Here is a 23,139-nt window from a genome sequence, read left to right on the forward strand (position 1 = left end):
CTAAAAGATATTTTTTATTATTATATTATTATTTTTACCTCTTTTTGGTTTCCAACGTGGTTACGACATGACCGAACGGTCAGATTTCATTTTAACAGAAATTAACGGATATTACAACTCAAATGATCGGTGGAAATTTATTTTATTTTTTTTATTAGGCGAGAAAATGACTTAAGCAAATGACTAAAGCACGTCAAAAGGGGTACAGAAAGTAAATGAAATGAAAATAAAAGCAAGTGAAAGCAAATGAGGACCACTAAGGGTACATAGAATGAATTGAAAAGTTCGATTTCGGGAACTTACCGGTTGAAGATCGAAGAACGAACGAAGAACGTCAAAGAACAGTTGAAAATCTTCGCGAAATCACCCACGGAAACGTTACGGAAGCGCCTTGGCTTGGATTTTCTTCACGGAAACAATTTTTTTCACTAATTTCAAGTGATTCTCGAATTAACAGGAGGGTTGAACATTTTTTTCCTTCACTTCTCCCCCTATTTATAGGAAAATGGGGGAGAAGCTTGCCACCTAGCTCGCCTCGCCCAGGCGAGCTAGGTTGCTTCCTCCAGAAGCAACCGCATTTTGGAGGAATTTTCTGGAAGGCCCAAGTGGGCCTGATTGCTATTTGCACCCCCAGTTTTACTAAATACACCCCCTTGCTTTTTTTTGGTGATTCTTTTTCTGTAACGTTACGAAACTTTATGAATTTCGTAACAATGCTTGTTTTCTTTCCGTAATGTTACGAAACCTTACGGATTACGTAATCATCCCTTTTTTGCCTTCCGGAACGTTACGGAACTTTACGGATTACGCACTAACACTTCCTTTTAATTTCCGGCATGTCACGGAACTTCACGGATTGTGCTACAATGCTTTCTTTTGACTTTCTGCATGTCACGGAACTTCACGAATTGCCTAACGATGGGTGCCAAGTACCTCGAAGTAGTCAAACGAGGGTCGCATCCCAACAACGGATGGTCCCCAAACGAAATTAGGGTATGACAGTCATCAATTAACTAATCCTCTTAATTAATAATGGAATTATTTCTGAGGGAAGGGATCCACTTACTCCAGGGGTAAGTTTAATAACTTACTCTCAATTTGGACTCTTTATTTTATTTTAAACCAATGACTTATATTGGACAACTAAATCACCTCACATGACCTCTTATCGTTATATGTTACCAAGTGCTTCTTTGGCCTTCAATTCTTTATCTTGCATGAACTCACATACCACTTATTTTGTTGATCTATTTCTCTCTAGCTAACAAACCAATGGATTTGTCTGTTGTCATCGATTTTGGTAAGTCTAAGACATCACTGCCCAGTCCACTGCACTGCTATCGTTGTCCAGTCTGTGATATCACCACCCAATTCGTTATGTTGTCATCACCTCCCAATTGAAGATGCCACTAGCTAGTCCAATACGAAGGGAAAACCACAATCCACATTGCTTAGATCTATTCTTAGGCACTTATTTTCTCCTCAATAAAATTGACTGCGCCAATGATTTTATAATGTTCTAGCATCTGCAACATCAATATGATCCCTGTTATAACTCATGGCAAGAAGATAATGGAGCTCTTTTCAAATCATTGCTTTTCATTACCAAATCTATAGAAGTCCCACTTATAAGCATTTACAACATCAATATTATTTTTTTAAAAGTCGCAAATTAAATTATTTTATTGGTATCAAACTGGGCAGTGACATCTTTGAAACCTCCCCAGTCACAAACCAACAATATAGGGTGACTCTCACTTGCAAGTACCTGGTGTTGGAGAATCCTATAGGGTGAGAAAATAATAGGTTAACTACGAATTGGGAAGATAAAGGTCATATGAGGGATTTAGTTCTAAAATCTAAGCCATTGATTTAAAATAAAATAAAGGGTCCAAATTAAGAGTAAGTTTTTAAACTTATTCCTAGAGTAAGTGGATCCCTTCCTTATTTCTAAATATCAAAAGTGTTTGAAAAAACTTAAAACTTTTTCGATTATTATGAAATGTATTATTTGTTTTTTTTATAAAAAAAACTGATATAAATCTTTTGTGTTTGTGAAGAAATCATGATTTCATAATTGTCGATCCATACATTGAATAAAACCAGGTATGAATGAAAATTTAAATCATACATCTAAAACTGAATAAGCATAAACATCATAATATATATATATATATATATATATATATATATATATATATATATATATCCATGACCACCAAGGTCGTAATCACACAAGAGTAACATAGTGTAAGTAGTGAAATCAATGCTAGTAGTAGGGAACGTTAAACATATATTGCCCGATAATAAGTGTATAGTATAACAAAATGGTACATAGATGAGAAATAAATACAAAATCTAAAACCCTAGACTACCCGTACCAAATACAAAAAACTGGAAAATCTAGGGCTCAAAGTAGCCACTTATGTATAGTATACCTCATATAGATGTACTCCAAAACCCATAACTACCTAACAAGAACCCTCAAATGGGTCTTCCTCTAGATCCTCCTCCTCCAATGAAGCATAAGCAAAAATCGGACACTGGTGGGATAAAACATATCATTCATGATCTCCTATTACTTACCATTAAACATGACATATTCTAATGAAGATGTCCTAAAAGACGAAGGAGGAGGTGTGTTGAAAGCACAACTATATCTAGGGGCACACTCTTATGTGAAGATAATAGGTAAATCGAAGAAAATCAAATTTGCATGGGGTCTATTCGTTGCTAGTGCAAAACTAAAACACACGACCCTGCGAAGGTATCCTCCTTGACATAGGCGTTGTGATTCCAAATACCACTAAGCGATCGAACCCACATCCTAATCATTGTCAGTAGGGGTGTAAGTTGGGGGTTGGGTTGAATTTACTCTATTTTTTAACCCTACGCGATTAAACTTAATCAGGTTTGTTTTACCTTTATTCTTTTTCCAACCCAACCCAATCGAACCCAACTTTAATTGTTTTGGATTGAGTCACCTTCTTAACTTTCGAAAAAATATTAACAAAATATATGTTGGTTCCTTATCTTTATTTTAAGTTTCAATTTGGTTCCTAATTTTCTAAAAGTTGCAAAGTGATTCCTTATTCATTAAAAGTAAAATGGCAACATGTTAAGTATTTTTTTATAACATGTTTACCCCTAAAGTAGTATCTTTATTTTTCTTCAATTTTTTGGGATAAAATACCATAAAAAATTACTTAAGGAACTTTGAATAACCAATTTTATTCGGGTGCATTTCTTTTGATGTATTTTGAAAAGAAAAAGAGAAAAAAAAAAAAAAGAATCAAAGGATATGTGATCATTACAAGAAGACTGGGTCATTTGAAGATATTTCAGTTACAAGTAAATTGGAACAACGACTACTCAACTAAGAAAAGATAAATAAAGTAGTTATTAACAATCTTGAAGCCACAAGCCTAAAAATAAGGAAATCATGGGGTAGTGAGTTGTTGGACAATTTGGCTATAAAGGAGCCACAAACACATGAAGGTGGGGCAGGAAAAAACCAAAGAGATTACAAATAAAAACTTCCCTCTCACGCACATAATCGCACACACTGCTCTAGTCTATTTTAGCAGTGCTTAAAGGAATTGAAGATTGGCACTTCAATAATTATTTCAGAATTCAGAGGTCTTTTTCTCTCACTTTTCTTTGTTTTACATGTTGGGAAAATGTGTTTTTTGTCAACCATGTAATCTGCCTTTGGTGTATATACATATGTTGTTCAGTGATTCTTTTATTATCAAGGGAGATTAAAACTGCATGATACACTTAAGAAACATAAGTCAAAACATGTAACCCATATGATGATGGGAGAAAAAAAAAGAACATTCACAACCTTTTAACAAAGGACCCCGAAAACTATCACAAGGTCAAATATTCCTTCCCTACGATAGGAATTCCCACCACTATGATAAAGCCCACTATTTAGAATGAAATAATAAAAATAACAATAAAACAAATATCAAATTCTGACACAAAATTCAGAGATCTAAAACCAAAGGAACCAAATTAAACAAAACCCAAAAAAGATTAAGGGTAATTCTTCGAAAGAAAGAAGTGGGTAGTAGAAGACTTCTTATTTCCATAAACTCAAAGGTTTGAATTAGGAGCTTTTATGCAAACATACCCCATTGATCTTTGGTTTTGGATATGGAATACTTTCAAGGTTTAGATTCAATCCACAACGTACCAACCACAAAATCAAATTAGAATTGTGCAAACTAAAATTGGGTATGTAAATGAAAAAAGTTTTGACAAACAATGTTTAAAATTTGATCATCCAATAGAGCAAAACCATCGATCTCCCACTTTCAAGGTTTAGAGAAGGTGCAGTACGCACAGGCTCCATCCATGAGTAAAAGAGAATGATGGTGAACTTCGAAGGTTGGTTTTGAGGGGGTTGAAGCTCCCAAGTTGGATGGTGTTAAGAGAGTGTCGCGAAATGCATGAAAGGATTTGGAGGAAGAACATGTGAAAACTTTCATGACGTAATCCCTCTAATTGAATCACACCTAGTTTGACTTGATGGCTAGTGCATGTAAGTATGACGCGGCCTGGCACGCAACCATGCCAGTGTGCAACCATGCTAGGGCCAAGCTCTCTGGTTCAAGTTTGTGATGGTGATGAGTGGTTTGATGATCAAGCTTCGACAACAACAAAGAATGAATATGAAGGGGCAAAAGACGTGGGGGTTCATGTAACTTAAAACAAGAAACATATAACCTATTTTATTGTTTTCAAAATCAGGTGAAAAGCATTTTAAAAGTAAGTAAAGAACCAACTCAACCCAAATTTATCCCAACATGTTTCGCTTCCAAATTTGTATTTTAAAACAAATAACTGAAACTAGCAATCACTAGAAATGGAGCCTAAATTAACCCACTTTCTTAAAGGGTGTAAATTAATTTAAAAATTCTTATAATTAGGAACAAAGATAGTATATCTTTTAGATATTTATTAAAATCAAGTTATTCAATTATTGCAACAAAATATATCATTTTAGAATACATGTCTATTTTTTATGCAATATATATTTACAATTTTGGATACTTATATATAGGTGACCCTTAAAATTCAACCTTGGGCTTATAAAATGTCAGGACTAGTCTTGCCTGCATGTATGATATAGGAGAGCAAGCTTAAAGGTTGCTTGCTACAATTTTTATTAGTGTCTAGTTTCAAGGGGTTTGGACGAAGGTGGTAAAGGCTTTTGATGAACGTGAATTCATTAAAAGACATGTGTTATGCACATGACCTATTGGGGTTAACGACATAGAAAATTTGACGAGGTTAGGAGGTTTTGATTCAATCGCAATTAGGAGTGTTCAAGTTTGAACCAATCCAAAATAAAAAAACAAAAATTGTTTTAAAAAACCAAAATCTAAACCAAACCATTATTTTTTGGATTTGTTTGGATTGATTTTTGGATAAACCAATCAGTTCGGTTTGGATTACGGTTGGCATTTGCATAACCAAATCAAATCGAACAAAATCACAAATATTTATTTATATTGTAATATTTTATATTTATTATTTGCATATATAGGATTGAATTATAATCCATTCTAAGTGTAACCCATTTTGGTTTTGTACATGTACAAAACTAATATATAAGATTGAATTATAATTCATTTTAGGCTTAAATATGTTTAAGATTCTTGATATATATCATATTTTTATTGAGTTCATGATAATTTTTTTATTATTTTGAGTCTTTGATATATTAAAAGTTTTGTTTTGAATCCTTGTTAAGTGATAACATAACACCATCTCAACGACTCTTCTAATATATATGTTGGAACGATGTCACGTCATCACACCATCACTTAATTAACGAAAAACACTTGAAATAAAAACTTTTAATGTATCAAAGACTTAGAACAACGAAAAAACTTATCAGAGACTCATAACAAAAGTCAGGTATGTATCAAGGACCTAAAAGTTATTTAAGCTTTCATTATAAGTGTAATTTGAGCTTAACTATACTTATTGACTTATTTTTTGAAGATGCTTGTGTGTGTTTACTAGAGCATTAGTTTCTAGTTTTTACTTCATATGATTTATAATATAAGAAGTCAAAACATATCAAATTTTTAAATGTATACGAACTTACTAGATAGTGTTGGGTTGTTGGCTATAACAACTCAATTCGTTTCAGCTTTTTTTTTTAATGTTTATTTTAATAAAATAAATAATTATATGTTTTCTTGATATGTTTGGTTAGACTGCTTCTACTTAAAAAATAATTTTAAGTTTTTTTTATAAGTAAATCCTATTTGTTTATTAAATGAGCATTTTCTTATAAACACTTATTTTAAAATTATTTATTTTAAGTTTAAATAAAATGATCTAATATTTAGATAAGATTTAGAATGTTTGGTATTCTTAGTCTCAAAAAATATTTTTAAAATTATTAAAAAAACTAATACAAATCAAACCAGAAAAGATTGATTTGAATTCAATATTACTTTCAAATTGGATTAAACCATACCACAAATACTCTTAAAAGAAACCAAATAAATAAAGAGTTTTTTTTATAAGTCCCAAAAAAAAGAAATTATTAAAGAAAAAATGATATGTAAGTGTAATTTACTCTTATATATTTTAGGAATTAAATTTTACTAAAATATTTTTACTCTCACTTTCTATGAAATTAAAAGAGAAATTCAATATTTTATTAAAAAACTGAATATAAACAAATTTTTTAAATGCTAAAATCACAATGAATATGAGATGAAGGGAAGGGACTAGGGAGTAAGGTGTCCAGGAATAATCATTGATGTTTTGTAATTTGCAACATGCAAAAGTGGTAATGTTTTGAAATTTTGAATGTTTGAAATTAAAAATAACAAACGTGCGCGTGGCCATGTGATGTGTGTGCTTTGGACACGCGAGGAGGGAGGAATGCGCGCTCACTCCTCCGCAAATTCAAACTACAATTCTCTCTCTTTCCCTCTTTCTTCTTCTCGCACCACCCTCTCTCACTAGATCCAACTCCCTCAAACCCTAACGCTCCAAAACAAAAAAAAACCCCTCGCTCTTAAATTTCATCTTCCGACACTCATCAAACACCATCTATACCTTTGACTCAACCACATGAACGAGGATTGCAATTCCAGAACAGCGTCGCTGTTGTTGTCCTCATCCTCCTCCCCTTCGAATTCCAAGGTCGGTCTTTTCCACGCTGTTCCTTCAATTCTTAGTAGTGCTTTCGAATCTAGAAAAAACCATCATCTCAGAATTTGAGGTTTGTGTTTCAGATCGTGGGAGATAAGCGTGGAAGCTCTCACGCGGGTCACGGCGCTCGGAAACGGGTTAAGATGAAAGATCTTGACGCCGTTGTTCACTCTGTGGGTAATTAAGTAATTTCGTGTTTCAGCCAAACTACGTCGTTTTTTTTTTGTTGGGTTTTCGAAAGTTTGCATTTTGCTCTTCAAAGATTTCAGCTTTTCATCTATGTATCGGATTTATTTTTTCCTTCTGGGCAGAGACTCCCTTCTCAAACTTTTATTTTGGTCTCAATTTTAATTGTTGTTCAGAAACGAATAGCCGTTATTCGGGATTCAAAAACGACAAAGAAAACACTGTGCAGTGGTCGTTGGGAGCTACGGATGGTTCTCAACAAGCGAAAACGGGAAGGAAAGCGATGTCAGAAGAGTTTAATTTTGCGGCTAGGCCTCTGGATCTCAACACTGATGTGTGCAAAAGTGGAGGGTGTGAGAAGCAAGAAAAAGGACATGCTAATTTAGTAGTCTCGAGGGGAATTAATGTGGATCTGAATGTAGAAGATGTTACCAGCCCTGTGAATTTGGAAGCCGCGAATTCCTCTAAAGGGCACAATCCTTTTAAGTCGAAGGATGTGTCCGAGAGTGGGAGCTGTGTTGGACCTTTGGGGGATAAAGATCCGATGACGAAATGGAAACAGATGAAGGAATATGGTTTTTGGTCGCCCTCTCACGCTGGCATTCCAAAGCCAAAACAACGTGGAAGGAAAAGTAAGAATGAAGTGCTTAAGAGAAAGATAGAGCTTGCGAAGAGGGAACAGGTTAACCGGTTTACCAAGATTGCTGCTCCAAGTGGACTGTTGAATGACTTGAACCCCGGAATTATAAATCATGTGAGGAATAGAAAACAAGTGCTTTCAATTATTGAGAATCTTGTAAGGTCTGAAAAACATGAAAGCACTAGCGCGGGGAGTAAGCAAGCAGCACATCGAATACATGGAAGTGTAGAAATTAGTAAGAGGGATCAACAAAATGTGGCTGATGTAGGTGAGCATCAGCATGCCTTTGCTTGTGAGGAAGGGGCCCTTCATAGCTCTTCAGGGAACAGACAAGCTAGAAAGTTTCCTGTGACAATGGATGATTCTTCTTCTTTGATTTTGGAGGGTAAAGTTTGTGATCGTGACACAGGCACTTTAGAGAAAGGTAGTCTTAAAGGTGGTGTGACACAGTCAACGAATGTTGCAGAGGATGATGTTTTGGCTCTGAAACTATCATCTGAAACGAGGGCATCAATGAGTTCCACCACTTTGTCAAATGAGGAATCCTCAAATGTCACTATGGTTTCATCCCTTTCCCTAAAAGGCTCGTAACAATTTCCCTCATGCTTATGCTTTATTTTTTTCAGTTTTAGTTGTTTCTTTCCTTTTGTGCTTGTTTTTAAACCATTTCATGTAATGCTTAGTTAGATGGAAGGGACCAGTTCTTTTATTCTTTTTGGAGTTTGAAAGCTAGCAGTGAACTGGTGTGTTCAGAGATTAATTCTTTACACCACACACTAGGGTAGATACGGTGCATTTGGTACCATAAGAAGTAGTTCAGTGTATCTCATTTTCAGCTTGTGAAATATTTATGAGATTTATTGGGCTTCAAAAGAAAAATTCCTTGATATAGGTATTTCTTTGAGCCTTTGCTGATATGGATGCTTCTATGTTTTCCAGCTGCTACTGTTGCTTCTCAATGGTTGGAGCTTCTACAACAAGACATCAAAGGACGCCTTTCAGGTAAATGTCATATTTATTTTATTTAACCAGGTTTTGGAGGGGAAATGTTTACATGTGATTTTTGCATTTTTTTTCTACATTTCCCAGCTTTGCGTCGTAGTAGAAGGAAAGTTCGATCTGTAATCACTACTGAGTTGCCGTTCCTTTTATCAAAAGAATTTGGAAATAACCAAGACTATGATCCTTGCACTGTGGAAATGTCTGCGGGACTTCCCACTAGCAAAATAGCAGATATGCATCGGGCAAGATGGAGTTCTTTGTTTGATCATATGGATGCAGCTCTTTCTGAAGAGGAAAAACAACTTGTGAGTGCAAAAAAGACAACATTTATTTTAATTTTCTTAAGGTTTATTTTAGACTTATTTTAAGTCAGTAAGTGCTATAATATGTGAGAAATTATAGGGGGTGGGGATAGGTGTTTATACAAGAAAAGTAAGGTAGTGGTTGGTTTGTTTTCTATTTATGTTTTTAGTTAGTATGTTTTCAATAGGAATTAAAAAATGCTACTTGTTTTTAATTTTGTTTCTTTTTTTAAAAGTTTTATGAAGGAAATGATGAAAATATTTTCTTGTTTTCACCATTACTTTACAAAACTTCACAGAAATAGAAGGAAAACTAGATAACATTTTGTCATTATTAATGAGAGAACATATAAACTAAAATGAAAACAAAAAGCAAACATATGAAGTCCAAATTCTTAAAAGAGGCAAAAGTATCACTGTCCAACATGTATCTGATATCAATAGTTCAATATAAGTGTCCGATATGTATTAAAAAAGTATCCATTATTTTTTTTAGAATTACCCAATACAACTTTGGTGCAACTAGGATCAAGGTTATCAATACAGGCTCAGACCAACGTTTGAATTGGTTTGAACAAAAACCGGTGATATAACTAGTCCAAGTTGGTTGATGGGTTGGAACTCGGAAATGTTGTACAACTGGTGTGACCCAGTTGGTTTTCTCATTAAACTGTCTTGCCAGGCTTTAATAACCAGAAAATTGGGTCATGCTTATATTAAAAACAAAAGAGTGAAATAAAAGTTATCGTCTTGCTGTGCCATTATGATATCAGGTAGACATAGATTGCCCCCCTTGCCGCATCCTCAATGTGCGCTTGCCAAAATCAAAGCTTTCGTTGCTGTGTCTTTGCCGTCATAGTATTCAATAGTGTGCTTTAGTGGAGTAGCGAAGTAGACCAGTCCTAGGTCACTATGGGGTTCCAATAGCAGAGCAATTTTCAATAGCAGCCACTGTGGCTGGTGGCAGCAATAATGGCCAAATTAGTTGCTTTTTGTGTACTGTATTGGTGCTACTGTGAAACAACTAATGTTTAGGTTTTTTTGGATATTCTTCCCCATTTTCTAATGCATTTTTTTGCTTCCAAAATATAATAGGATTTCAAAACCCTTCTTCCTTGACTATTCCACAAAATGTTACCTTTGTTTTGACCTCTGTTCCTTCACACTTTACAAGACTTTTTTTCCTGTCTTCCATTCTTTCTTGTTCCTTCCTTTAAACTTCCCTCCCAGTTTACACACTGTTATTTTTTTTATCCAACCTGGTTGGTTTCTGTTTACTTCTGGAAAATTTTTCAAGTCATGCATGGTGTTGATTTTCTTTTGATAAAATGAGTATGGCTTTGATTATCTGAATTGAACTTTATTTCGATTACCTTTTGTGGGTTTGTTTCTATTGATCTTTTTTGTATCCTTGGCTGCTGTAACACATACATTGGTGTGAATCTGGCTAAACATTAAGAGCTTTATTTAGGTGGTGCTTGGTTTGAGTCCTTGTTTTCTATTTTCATTTTCTGTTTTCATTTTCTGAAAATAGTTTTCATTTTCAAATTTAAGATTAGAAAACATGTTTGTTTTGATTTGTTATCTTTTATTTTCAAAATATGAAAATATTGAAAACTTGATGCCGAACACCTTATCAGCAACTATTGGAGAAAACAAATCTGATCAAAATCAAAACAAAATATCAACACAAATTAGAATCATTACTCAGAGCAGTCACATAAACCATCCCTGCAACCACACTTGTGAAGCCATGAAGCCATCACACAAGACATGTTCTTCATTCCAACGAAAAAGAGTTTGGACAGAAGCTAGCAGAGCTGCTGGAGGTGGCACTGTTTGACAGGAATGTGAGCGGTGGCGGAGGAAAACCCCAAACACATTCTTGAGCTGTGGCTTGTAGTCGTCAAGAGGAGAGGAGTCTTGAGTGGTGGTGGAGGAAAAAGAGTGTGTGTGGCAGTGGAGCAAAAATGCAACGACCAAGCGATGGTGGTGATTGGTCGGAGATGGCATACAGTAGAGGTGGGTACAATTGTTGGTGGTGGTTGAGTGGGGGAGACATTGAGATGGAGAGAAGGATAATCCACGAAAAGGCAGAAACAATGTGTTCAAAATTACATGGAGTGCCACTGTGTTTTCATTTTACTTGAAAACATAGAAAACGACAATTTATTGTTTTCAATATTTTTGAAATTACTGAGTTTGTTTTCTAAATTTGAAAATGAAAATGTCAAACCAAACATATTTTCTCTCTTATTTTCTATTTTCAATGAAAATGAAAACAAAAAATGAACTAAACAAGTGCCACCTTAGTTTCCAGATTTTGGTGTCATTCCTTCAAAGGGAGGCTTTCAGGTTTGTCTTGCAGATAGTTACATGTATGCTATATATTGACTTCCTTCTTTGCTGCTACAGAAGATAAAATAACTATAGCCCTTTGATGTTTTTACATTGATTTAGTTTAAGATACCAGCTAGTCTGTTGTTTGGTGGTGAGTGACATCCAATTTATGTATTTTTAATATTATTATTATGTGAAAACTCTTCTTTTATCATTTGCCTGTTGCAAGAGATAAAAAAACTTATTTGAATGATTGATTATTTGAATCTCCCTTGTCTTTTGTTTTGAAACTTGTTTGCTTTCATGATTATGTTAAATATATTTGCTTTTTATGTAGATTAAATTAATCATTTCTCGTTATTGATGCTTTCTTGCAAGGTGAAGAACCAAAGCTCTGGAGCATTAAATTTACATGGTTGATATGATTGGTTGCCTATGCTATTGGTTTGCTAATATAATTATGGGGATTGATAAGACAAAATATTGATGATTGCTGACTTTGTTGGTTAGCAATCAACATTGTATATCTAAGTATATGTATGGTGATCAAGTGCAGCAAATCCTTGTTAATTTTTTCTAATTTATGTTTAACTATATATAGTTTTTCTATCTTAATTGTTTTGTTTATATATTTAGCTTTCACTTTGGCTTTCATATTTGATATGTATTTTTCTGTTTCTATTATTAGGTATTCATGTCATGGTAATTTACGGTCTTGAATTTTAATACTGAACTTGTGAAATGTTAATTCGTCTTATGATTTTTTGGATAATTTTTAGCTATAATTTGAATATTTTTAATAACTTTTAAAGTGTGGAATTTATAAGTTATGAATTTCATACTACTTTATGTAGTTTAACAAGTGACTCATTGGTTCTACCAATGATCCTATTTGAGTCATTGACTGGTCCAAAAAGTATCCACTATTTTTTTTTTTAAATTATCCAATACGCTTCAGTAACTCGGGATATGGCTTTATTTCAAGTTATGTACTGCAGTTTTTTTGTTAAGTTTCTTTTGCCTCTATTTTTTAGTCTTTCACTGTATAAGTTGTTCCAAATTGGCAGCAAAAAGGAGCCCCTTCACTGGCCGGGCTTGCAAATGACAACCCTGATAGCAAATGTACCTTGATTCTCATTTTCTCTCCCACTTTAACCATAACTACCTACAAACCACCGTGTCTTGCCTCCAAACATGCAAACATTCTATTGCAAGTAGACATCTGCATTTGTGTTTGCTACTGCAAGCACCAGTCTGCGTGAGCTGCTGTATTGGCTCTATTCTGAGTTAATGGTTGTTGAGAAAGGTTCTATTGCTCTCAGGAAATCTTAGAAACAAACTAAATACCCTTCTTCAGTAATGCTGTTGGAAACAGTCAACCATTTTTGTAGGAATGGTTTAGAAATGCAAAACTCAGTTTTAAATTGTCTGTTACAGTTGCAGTGCAAATATTAGAACTTTGAAAATTGACAGGTAAAGGCAGCCATAATTGTGGCTGTGAAATGTAATTTAAAACTCTTGCTGAAGGGTATATTATCTTGAGACCATATCTGCAACGCTTAGGATCCCAGTTTACTTAGAATAGATTTTTCATTACAGTGTCTCATGATTTCAACTTTCAAGTAATGGTGGATACTAGACATTTCCATGGTGAATATACCTAGGAAGATGTTAAGTTACTGGGAAAGAAGTTTGTGCTTTTTCCTTCATCTAAATCTGAACTTTTCCTTGTTCATGATTTCAGGAATGTTGGTTGAATCAAGTAAAAGAAAAGCAATTACTATGTGACCAGGGTATACAACATGTAAACTGGAGCTCGGCTTTTGGTTTACAACAGTTGGGGAATTCAGAAAACAACTCCCGGTAAATGTGTCAATTACCTGTCATAAAATTATGTACTATCAAATATCAATGATGTGGACTTGGTACATTTGGTTAGGTTTGAAATCTTTGAACTGACATCAGGATAACTTCCTAATGTGAACTTTAGCAGTATTTGGAATTTAGGAGAACAAGACTTCTGCAAAATAAAGCCAATTTAATTTGTTGCTAGCCATCTATTTACCTTAAAAATTAATGTGAAAGGAAATTTGTAAATAATGGAATAACAGAAAAAAATATACATAGCAGTCTTGAATAGTTAGAGATGACAGGCTGATGTATAGAGTAACTGGAAAAAATTTATTTTAGGTTTTTAACCAATCCAACATAACTTTTTGTTTATTTTTACATATATGCTTTTGTTGGTCTTAGAATTTGGACTTAATGCGTAACTCAACCCTGCAAAACCGAGTAGTAGGCGAGGACTGTCTAAGCTTTATAACTTCTATTTAAACCATATCTCTAGGTTAGGTGAGACTAAATGACCACCAAAGGGTGCAATTAAGGTATCTCTCAGAGGCTGCAACTAAGGTGGGTTAGGAGTGACTGCAATTTAGGTGGCTTTCCAACACTCTCCCTCATGCCCAAGGATAAAGGTCTTTAGAAGCTACATTTAATTCATATAGCTTCCAAAGCTGTAATTTAATCATGTGTATATGTAGTGCATTGCTAGCTGTTGTAGTTGGAGAACCCAAAGTCTTATAAAGCCCACCTTAGAATCTCATTTTTTTAATGTGGGACTCAAGTTTCATGCCTTGCAATTGGATCCTAACATCTCACCTCGTTCCACAGCCTTGGCGCCCACATGGGCTGGCTGTACACTAGTCCTTTAACTAGTTCCAGGAAAACATTGCAATGCCAACATGTCATTTGCAATTGAGACGTGGTGGGAGGCTTTGATACCAATTTGGTAGAAAGTGGATAAAAAAGAAACAAACTAGAAGATATTAGGGACTTGTGTATTGTGAAAATGAAAGATGAAACAATTGAACAAAGGTATTTGAGACCTATATTCTTTTCACTTTCTACTATTTCTGAATGCGTCAATTATGGATACAATTACCCTTTAAATTCCCTTTGGCCCCCCCCCATCTAGCTAATAACCAATGTTAGTTATTAGTTACAATATCAGGCCTAGGTCCATTTTCTCCTATTTTCTTATTCCTTTTTATTCTTACATATACCTTCTTAATAGGAAGGTGCTGCCTATCACCACATCACTATAATGGAAAGATGCTTAAATAATTGGTCGCTTTCCTTCCCTTAGTGTCATGACCTGTACTGTGATTAATAATTATTTAATAAGCAAGCTGATAAATGTTTTGCATAATGATTTCTTGATCTCTACTGAGTTACTCTTAGAAGAGACTGCGTAGCTGTTTTGGCTATTGAACTGAAACAACTTAATGGATTTTCAAGAAAGACTATCCATCATGGGTACTTATGCAATGGACTGGAATTTTTGTTCTTTTGTAATTTATTATCTGCTACTTAAGGTTAATAATTACATATTGTTGAATATCAAGCAATAATCTTTCCTTTTAATGTTATATGGAAATTGTATCACTGATTTAGAGGAAACATCATTTCCTCTATTTATTTGTAATCAATGCAACAATATTACATAACCTGGCATCTGTGAGGTCTCTAGACACATGGTGTTTTTCTGCCTTTCTCTATGTTTCTGTTCTTCAAACATGGTATCTACAGCCTCTAAGAAAGGCAGCCTTTGAAACTGTGCTTGCCCGAAGGACTCACTGCCCTTGGAGGAATTTTTTTTTTTTTGTGATTCTTTTCTCTTTGGTTCACATTTCAGTTTGTTGACACTGTCCCTTGAGGAATTTTTTACGAACCATTTCCGTCCGCCACCAACTGTTGTCATCCAACAAGCTCTTCTGGCAGCAACACCATCGTCGGAATCGCGGTTCGCTGATCTACACTACACTGTTGACGATGTCCTTTTCCGATCACGAACATGCCCTCACGTGTGTTTTTCCTCGAGCCAAACAGCCATGCTCAGACGTGCACTATTGGCACGTGTAGGCCTCACTCTGGCAGTGTTTTCCATGCCAGTGGCACTTTGCATTGCCTGCACTCCCTTTGTAATCTGAACTTCCGTTGTATCGTTTTTGGTTGTTGCAGATTCTGTTCATGTTTCCTATGGTGTCTATTGGAGCTACTAAAAAATCTAAACTTGAGGCCCTGCTTTCAAACTTCACACTTTCCAGGGAGAAGTTGGACAATTCCAATTACTCTACATGGGCTTCCAACATTCTCCTTTGGATTAGTGGTCAAGGGTACAAAGAGCACCTCACTTCTATTGTTGATTCTGTACCAAAAGTTGAACATGCTAAGTGAAAAAAGATTAATGCCCAATTATGCTGTGTCATCAAATCCACCATTCACCCTTCTATAAAATTGATTTTTTGTCCTAATGCAACGTGTGAATTGGTTTGGTTAGAAGCAAGAACTCTTTACACTAATGACGCTCAGTGCCTCTATATAGTGTGCCAAGAGTTGATGACTGTCGTTGCTCCACAACGGTTTGATGGCTTGATGTTCGCCTATCTTGGTCGACTCCATACTGCATTCCATGACTATAATGAACTTTTTCCTCCTGCTGCTACGAAACCTGAAGAAGCCAAGAAGGAACTTGAAAACTGCGGTACCTTCTTTATGACATTTGCCCTTTATTGGCTTGCTTTTGGAGTACTCTGCTACTCATGACCAAATTTTAGGGTTTGTGACAGCACCTACTATGACTAGGACATCTTCTGCCCTTCTATGAATTCCACCTAAGCATACTGGTGCCTCATCTTTGGCTTCTGTAGGTGATACTTTTGCCCTTGCCTCTCGAAGTAGTGGGTCAGCATCGACTCGGTCTCGGAATGGAAATTGCAACCTGTAGAATTGACATAGGTGGTGTGAGCATTGCCATAAGGATAATCAGAATACTAATCATTGTAGGAAACTAAATGGCACGTCTCTTGATTACAGGCCTACTTGTCCTACTAATGTGGCCAGTTCCTCAACAACTGATAAACCTCCAACTACTGAGTAACCCTAGCAACATATGATGATTTTCTCTAGTGGTTTGAGAGTCGTCAGAACTCTGGTGTCACTACTTCAATTGCATAATCTGGTAATTCATTTGCCTATATCTTATAGTCTCCTACTCTAGGTCCTTGGGTGCTTGATTCCAATGCATCTGATCTCATATTTGGTAATCACTCTCTTTTCTCTTCCCTTTCCATGGTCAACAATTTACCTATTACTACCTCTACAAACGGTTACCAAACACAGTCACAAGGAGTCGACACCACCCATTCCTTACCCTCCCTTACTGTTGAGTTTGTTTTATTTGTCCTCGATTGTCCCTATAATCTTCTTTCTATTCATTGCCTTTCCCAATATTTCGATTGCTTGATAACATTCACTAAAGATATTGTTACCTTACAAGAGCGGAGTTTGGGATGGATTACCTGTTAGCCTCACAACAAGCGTGTTCTTCCGCAACATCTCCACTTGCCATACATGCTCAGTTGGGACATCTTGGTCTTCCTGTTCTTCAGAAGTTGGTACCTAGTTTGTCCAAGTTGTCTTCTTTCCATTGTGAGTTGTGTCAGTTAGGAACACACACTTGCCAGTCTTTTCCTAATTGTGTCAATTAACAAGTTGCGTCCCCTTTTGCTTTAGTCCATTCTGATGTCTGGGGTTCACCTCAAATACTAGCCCCCTATAGTTTCAAACATTTTGTTATATTCGTAGATGATTTTAGTCGCTGCACATGGCTATTTTTAATGAGAAATAGATCTGAAATATTTTCAATTTTTGAGCAGTTTCATAATGAAATTCAAATCCAGTTTGGGATTCCTATAAGATCTTTGTAGCGACAATGCCCATGAGTACTTATCACATCAGTTTCAAAAGTTTGTCATCTAAGGGTATTCTTCACCAAACTTCATGTGCCTATACCCCTCAACAAAATGGGGTTGTTGAACGCAAAAACAAGCATCTTGTTGAAACAACCCAGACACTTCTTCTCCATGGCAATGTCCCTTCCCGTTTTTGGGGTGATGTTCTCACAACCTGTTATCTTATCAATCATATGCCATCAACTGTCCTCGAAGATCAAATTTCTCATTCTATTTTTGTTTTCACAATCTCCTCATCCTATCTCTCCTCGTGTCTTTGGTTCTACCTGCTTTGTTCATAATATATCGCCTGGTCTTGACAAACTATTAGCTCGGTCAATCAAGTGTGTCTTCCTAGGCTATCATCGGTCCCAAAAAGGATATAGGTCTTTTCCTCCTACACTCAATCGTTATTTCATCTCTGCTGATGTGTCTTTCTTTGAGTTAGTGCCATACTTTGAGTTTGTTTCTACTTCTAGTGATATTGAGCAATCCATTCCTCTTGGACATACTTCTATTCCTCCTCTTCCCTTTGTGTCATAGGAAGACTCATCTGAGCATCCTCCTCGGAACTGGCCATTTGTGAGAATCTTCCTCAGAATCGACCATTTGAGGTATATCACAGACATCCTCAACCACTAGTGGCACCTGCGCCTACTCCTATAGTTGAGACTGAGACCATGATCGACTCTTCCCTGGCTCCAATCACCTTATTGGATCCTGACCCTCCATCTAACCTTAACCTACCCATTTCTCTTTGGAAAGGTACACGTTCCACAAGTAACCCATCTCCTCATTATGTTACTTTGAGTTATCACCATCTTTCTCCTTCACTTTATACTCATCTTTCTTTGATGTCCTCTGTGTCTATTCCTCACTCTACAGGTGAAGCTTTTTCCCACTTAGAATGGAGACATACAATGATTGACAAGATGTGTGCTCTCCAAAGAAGTGGTACTTGGGATTTGGTTCCTCTAGCCCTGGGAAGACCCCAGTTGGATGTTGTTGGTTATACAACCTTAAAGTTGGACCCGATGGCAAGATTCATTGTTTTAAAGCCCGCTTGGTGGCAAAGGGCTACTACACTCAGGTTTTTGGACAGGACTACTATGACATTCTCACCTATGGCCTAGATGGACTCTGTTAGATTGTTATTCTCTATTGCAGCCATTCGTCATTGGCCTCTCTTCCAACTTGATATTAAAAATGCTTTTCTGCATGGAGATCTTGAGGAGGAAGTTTACATGGAGCAACCACCTAGTTTTGTTGCTTAGCAGGAGTCCTCTACCATGGTTTGTCGACTTCGCAGATCCCTCTACGGACTTAAACAGTTTCCAAGAGCATGGTTTGCTAGATTTTGTACTGTTGTACAACAGTTTGGGTTGGTTCATAGTGAAGCTGACCACTTAGTTTTTGATCGTCATTCACCACAAGGATGTATCTACCTTGTGTATGTAGATGACATTGCTATCACTGGAGAAGACCAGCATGGAAAAGCACAATTGAAGCAATACCTTTTTTGTCAGTTCCCAACTAAGGACCTTGGGAGGTATTTCTTAGGTATAGAAGTTGCTCAGTCCAAAGATGGTGTAGTAATCTCCCAAAGAATTTGCTCTTGACATCTTGGAAGAAATTGGCCTTATGAATGCTAAGCCATTAGACACTCCTATGGACCCTAGTGTCAAATTGGTACCCAATTAGAAGGATTCCTTTGCTGACATATAAAGATACCGAAGTTTAGTTGGAAAACTAAACTATCTCAGTCACACATCCTGACATAGCATTTGCAGTCAGTGTGGTGAGCCAGTTCTTGAATTCTTCCTGCCAGGATCGTTGGGATGCAGTTATACGGATCTTGAAATACATCAAAGGTGCTCCTGGAAAATGACTTATCTATGAGGACAAAGGTCATGTATGGATTGTTGGATACTCAGATGCTGATAGGGCTGGGTCTCCTAGTGATAGGCGATCCACTTTCGGGTATTGTGTAATGATTGGAGGGAATCTCATGTCCTGGAAGAGTAAGAAGCAAAATGTGATGGCAAGATCTAGTGCTTAAGCCGAATATAGAGCAATGGCTTTAGTAACATGTGAGCTGATTTGGTTGAAGCAACTTATTAGAGAGCTCAAGTTTGAAGGAGCTGCACAAATGGCCCTGATTTGTGATAATCAAGCAGCTCTACATATTGCATCAAATCCTGTTTTTCATGAAAGGACCCAGCACATTGAAGTGGACTGTCATTTTATTATACAGAAAATCGAGTCAGGTGACATCATCACTAGATTTGTTCATTCATGTGATCATGGCAGATGTGTTTACCAAATCCTTGAGGGGTCCATGGGTTAACTACATATGCATTATTGCATTAGTTACAAATAAATAGAGGAGATAATGATTCCTCTAAATCAAAGATACAGTTTCCATATAACACTATATAAACTGGCATCCGTGAAGTCTCTAGACCCACGGTGTTTTTCTGCCTTTCTCTATGTTATTTGTTGCTCTGTTATTTGTGTTACTTCAATTTCTCAGTTTCGGTAGTGAAATATCTATTTTTCCAAGGTACCAAAGCAATAGCTATTTTTCACGAACGTTTGGTACCAAAACACGAATGTTGTTCCCTTTGCCTTTGCCGGTTTTCCCCGACCCGACCTTGATGGTCAATTATATATTTGATTTGTAAAACTTAGTCCATGTTTATCTTCAAAACTGAAACTCTTGAGTGCCATTATGAATACTATTTGTTAATTTTAGAAGCATTAAGCCTTTTACAGTTTGAAATTTATACACGTATTTACCTTGAACATGCATTATTAGTGAGTTGTGCAGAATTTTCTACCAATGTATAAAATCTTATTTCTACAACACGAAGCCAAATAAATGGTCACAAATTTGACAATTTTGATATTCTATAATGTGCAGAGCAACATTTGATAGCTCGGAGAAAGACTTAGCGGTGAATGCAGCTGCTGCTTCCATATATTCAACATGTAATTTTCTATTGTCAGAGAGCTAACCTGTATTTGACTTAGAGTTCATGCATTCATGTTAGAATCTTTTATTTTTTTCATCCTTAATGAAATGACCAGTAATTGTCATGGGCACGTATAAAAACTAAAGTCTAGGCCCTCGTGTATGCGATTATGATTGTAACATTAGTTGAATATAATTTATTTATTTTTACTTTTTTTCTGCCCGTCAGTAAATTTGATTGTAGTTAGATATCTCATCACTGAAGACCATTTTTGTTAATGACCAGAATATCCCTTAATATGTGTTAAGGACCAAGTTTGGTGTACAAGTTAGGGAAGAGCGTGGATTTGCACAGTTTTAAAGTGTGCTTTTTCGTTTGAATGGAACTTAACAAATTTGTCCTAACGAAAAAGAAGTTTCACAATTTTTTTATAATGCGTGCGCAATGGCTTCATAGATAATTGAACACAAACTAAAATAATAAAAAAAAAACAAAAAATGTGTTTCTATAAAAATGATTAGCTGTTATTATACTATATAGTAAAATAAAGCTGGGAGTTTGGAATTCAAGGACTACATAGTACATTCAAATTTAAGATAAGGGGTGATATAGAAGTGGAAAAATAGAAATAAAAATGACAATGAATTGAACTAAATTGGAGTGAACTCATGGGTTTTTAACTTCAAAACTCAAATAAATGTTATAATCACATTTTTTCTAAAAAGTTGAGTACTTAGTCCAAACGCAAGTGCATCTTTGAATGTCACATGATTTTGAATAGTTCCCTAAATATGAGTGAAGTTAAACTATCGAAGGCTTTCTCATTCAAATTCAACCCTAATTTAGGTTCCTTTTAAATGATATAAAATATTGAAATAAGATAAAAAAAAAGCTCAAAACTAAATATTTCTTAAATGAGCTAAATTAGACTATTTTCTAGCGTAGTTTTTATTCTAAAATTTGAACTATACTAGAGTTTGTGATATTTTTGTATTGCATTAGTGCTAGTAGGGCATTCACACAACTTTATTCAACATTCCTTTGAATTTTTTAGTATTTGTTATTGCAATCAATATAAATGAACCTTTGCACGAGCATGGCATTCAAGGGCTACATAGTATATTCAATTTTGAAGTAAGAGTGATATAGAAGTGGGAAAACTTGTTAGAAATGAAAATGATGAAATGGATTGAACTAAATACTCAACCCATTTAATTCAATCCATTTAGGGTCCATTTATTTATTGATAAAAATGAAAGTGATTCTATAAAATTAGAGTGAACTCAAAGGTATTTAACTTCAAAACTCAAACAAATTTGTTATAATCTCAACTTTTCTTAAAAGTTGAAAACTTGGATCAAACCGAAGTGCATCTTTGAATGTCACAATATGATTCTGAATAGTTCACTAAACATGTTGAAAGAAAAATTATAAAACATTTTCCATTTCAAATTCAATCATAACGAGGCTCCTTTAAAAAAAAATAATGACATAATTGAAATAAGATAAAAAAAAGGCTCAAAACTATAGTGCTTCTAGGCTTTAGATCTTCTCAAAACATCCGTATAAGTCCATTCAATATTTCTTTGATTTTCATAATATGTTGTTTTATATGCAAAGACTGAATTTGATTCAACCAAACAATCCATATTTACATTAGATAGGATAAGAGCATCAATATGAGGTTGCATTTGCTTACTCCAAACATGATTGTGATGAGAAAAAGCTAGTTGGGCCAAATTGTGGGCCACTCTATTACCTTGTCTTTTTTACAAAATGAAGTTTGAAACCTCGGGTTCCTCAACACAAAATTTTGCAGTCTTCAATGATGTCTTGAAAATAGGATTTAGAGACTATTTTATGATTCGTCCAAGCTTGAACAAGCTACAAACAACTAGTCTCCCCCAAAAAACCAATAAAGGACATGTCACGTGCCAGTTGGAGAGCCCATCTTAAAGCTATAGCCTCTGTAATTTTGGGAACCAATAATTGATTTGTAAGTTTCGTTGTTGTTATTAGGCATTGCCCCTGAGAGATTATGCATATCAGACCCAAGCCCACACCATTTTGTTTACGTTAAGGGTGTTGCTAGGTGCACCCAGCACTTAAGATGAAATGATGAAAATACCCTTGATCCATAAGCCTTTTTACAAATCAAGTTGATTCGTATACTTAATATCAACCTTACGGATCAACTTGATCCGTACAATTTATGGACCACCCACACGCACACCCATCAAAAATGCAAAAAAACGCAGGGGAAATCTTGGTATTTTTAAAAAATGTTGGGTGCACCTAGCAACACCCTTACGTTAATAGTTGCATCAATGTTTATTTTGACCCCTACTTCTACTGATGGTGGGATCCATGACTAGGGGTGTGAGATGTTTGAAGACCTTTTTGACTAGGTAGTTGAACAAATATCCCAAAAATCTTAGTTAATAACTAGAGATAAAGGTGTCTTCCTTTCTTAAAAAATCTGCTTGTTCCTCCTTCTCCATATAGACAAAAACATCCTAAAAACTTGTTGTAAAGACATCATATCCTTCATGTCAAAACAAGAAGCTAACCACTGGTTGAAAGATGGTATGTGATCTAATAAATGAATGCTCATCCGGTTAGCAAGCCAAACCCTCATGACCTCCTTGCTTTCGAGGAAAATATGTTCAATAGTTTTTTCAACCTTTTTACAACAAGGGCATATTGGATCA

The 23,139-nt window shown here is 35.5% G+C and overlaps 1 protein-coding gene across 4 annotated transcripts; it reads left to right on the forward strand.

Annotated features, from left to right (window-relative positions):
* The first annotated feature begins 6,886 nt into the window (after window positions 1-6,886).
* LOC100782002 (uncharacterized) lies at window positions 6,887-20,637 on the forward strand. 4 transcript variants are annotated; one of them, XM_006600988.4, is made up of 7 exons: window positions 6,887-7,179; window positions 7,272-7,365; window positions 7,551-8,597; window positions 8,954-9,016; window positions 9,104-9,321; window positions 13,403-13,521; window positions 20,377-20,637. In XM_006600988.4, exons 1-7 carry the CDS (start codon window positions 7,108-7,110, stop codon window positions 20,468-20,470), a joined length of 1,707 nt encoding a protein of 568 aa, XP_006601051.1. In that variant the 5' UTR covers window positions 6,887-7,107; the 3' UTR covers window positions 20,471-20,637. The 4 variants fall into 4 exon arrangements, with proteins under 4 accessions (XP_006601051.1, XP_006601050.1, XP_006601053.1 ...); XM_006600987.4 differs by having other exon boundaries at window positions 6,893-7,179; window positions 7,251-7,365; XM_006600990.4 differs by lacking the exon at window positions 6,887-7,179 and having other exon boundaries at window positions 7,277-7,361.
* Window positions 20,638-23,139: the final 2,502 nt, after the last annotated feature.

The sequence above is a fragment of the Glycine max genome, chromosome 17 (assembly GCF_000004515.6).
Source record: "Glycine max cultivar Williams 82 chromosome 17, Glycine_max_v4.0, whole genome shotgun sequence".
In the NCBI taxonomy this organism is placed as follows: Eukaryota; Viridiplantae; Streptophyta; class Magnoliopsida; order Fabales; family Fabaceae; genus Glycine; species Glycine max.

Bases quoted from the DNA above. Each gene is read 5' to 3' on its own strand.
- LOC100782002 (XM_006600987.4), top strand. From the start codon at position 7,108: ATGAACGAGGATTGCAATTCCAGAACAGCGTCGCTGTTGTTGTCCTCA. The intron at 8,598-8,953 runs GCTCGTAACAAT...TATGTTTTCCAG, and splicing joins TTCATCCCTTTCCCTAAAAG to CTGCTACTGTTGCTTCTCAA. The intron at 13,522-20,376 runs GTAAATGTGTCA...TATAATGTGCAG, and splicing joins AATTCAGAAAACAACTCCCG to AGCAACATTTGATAGCTCGG.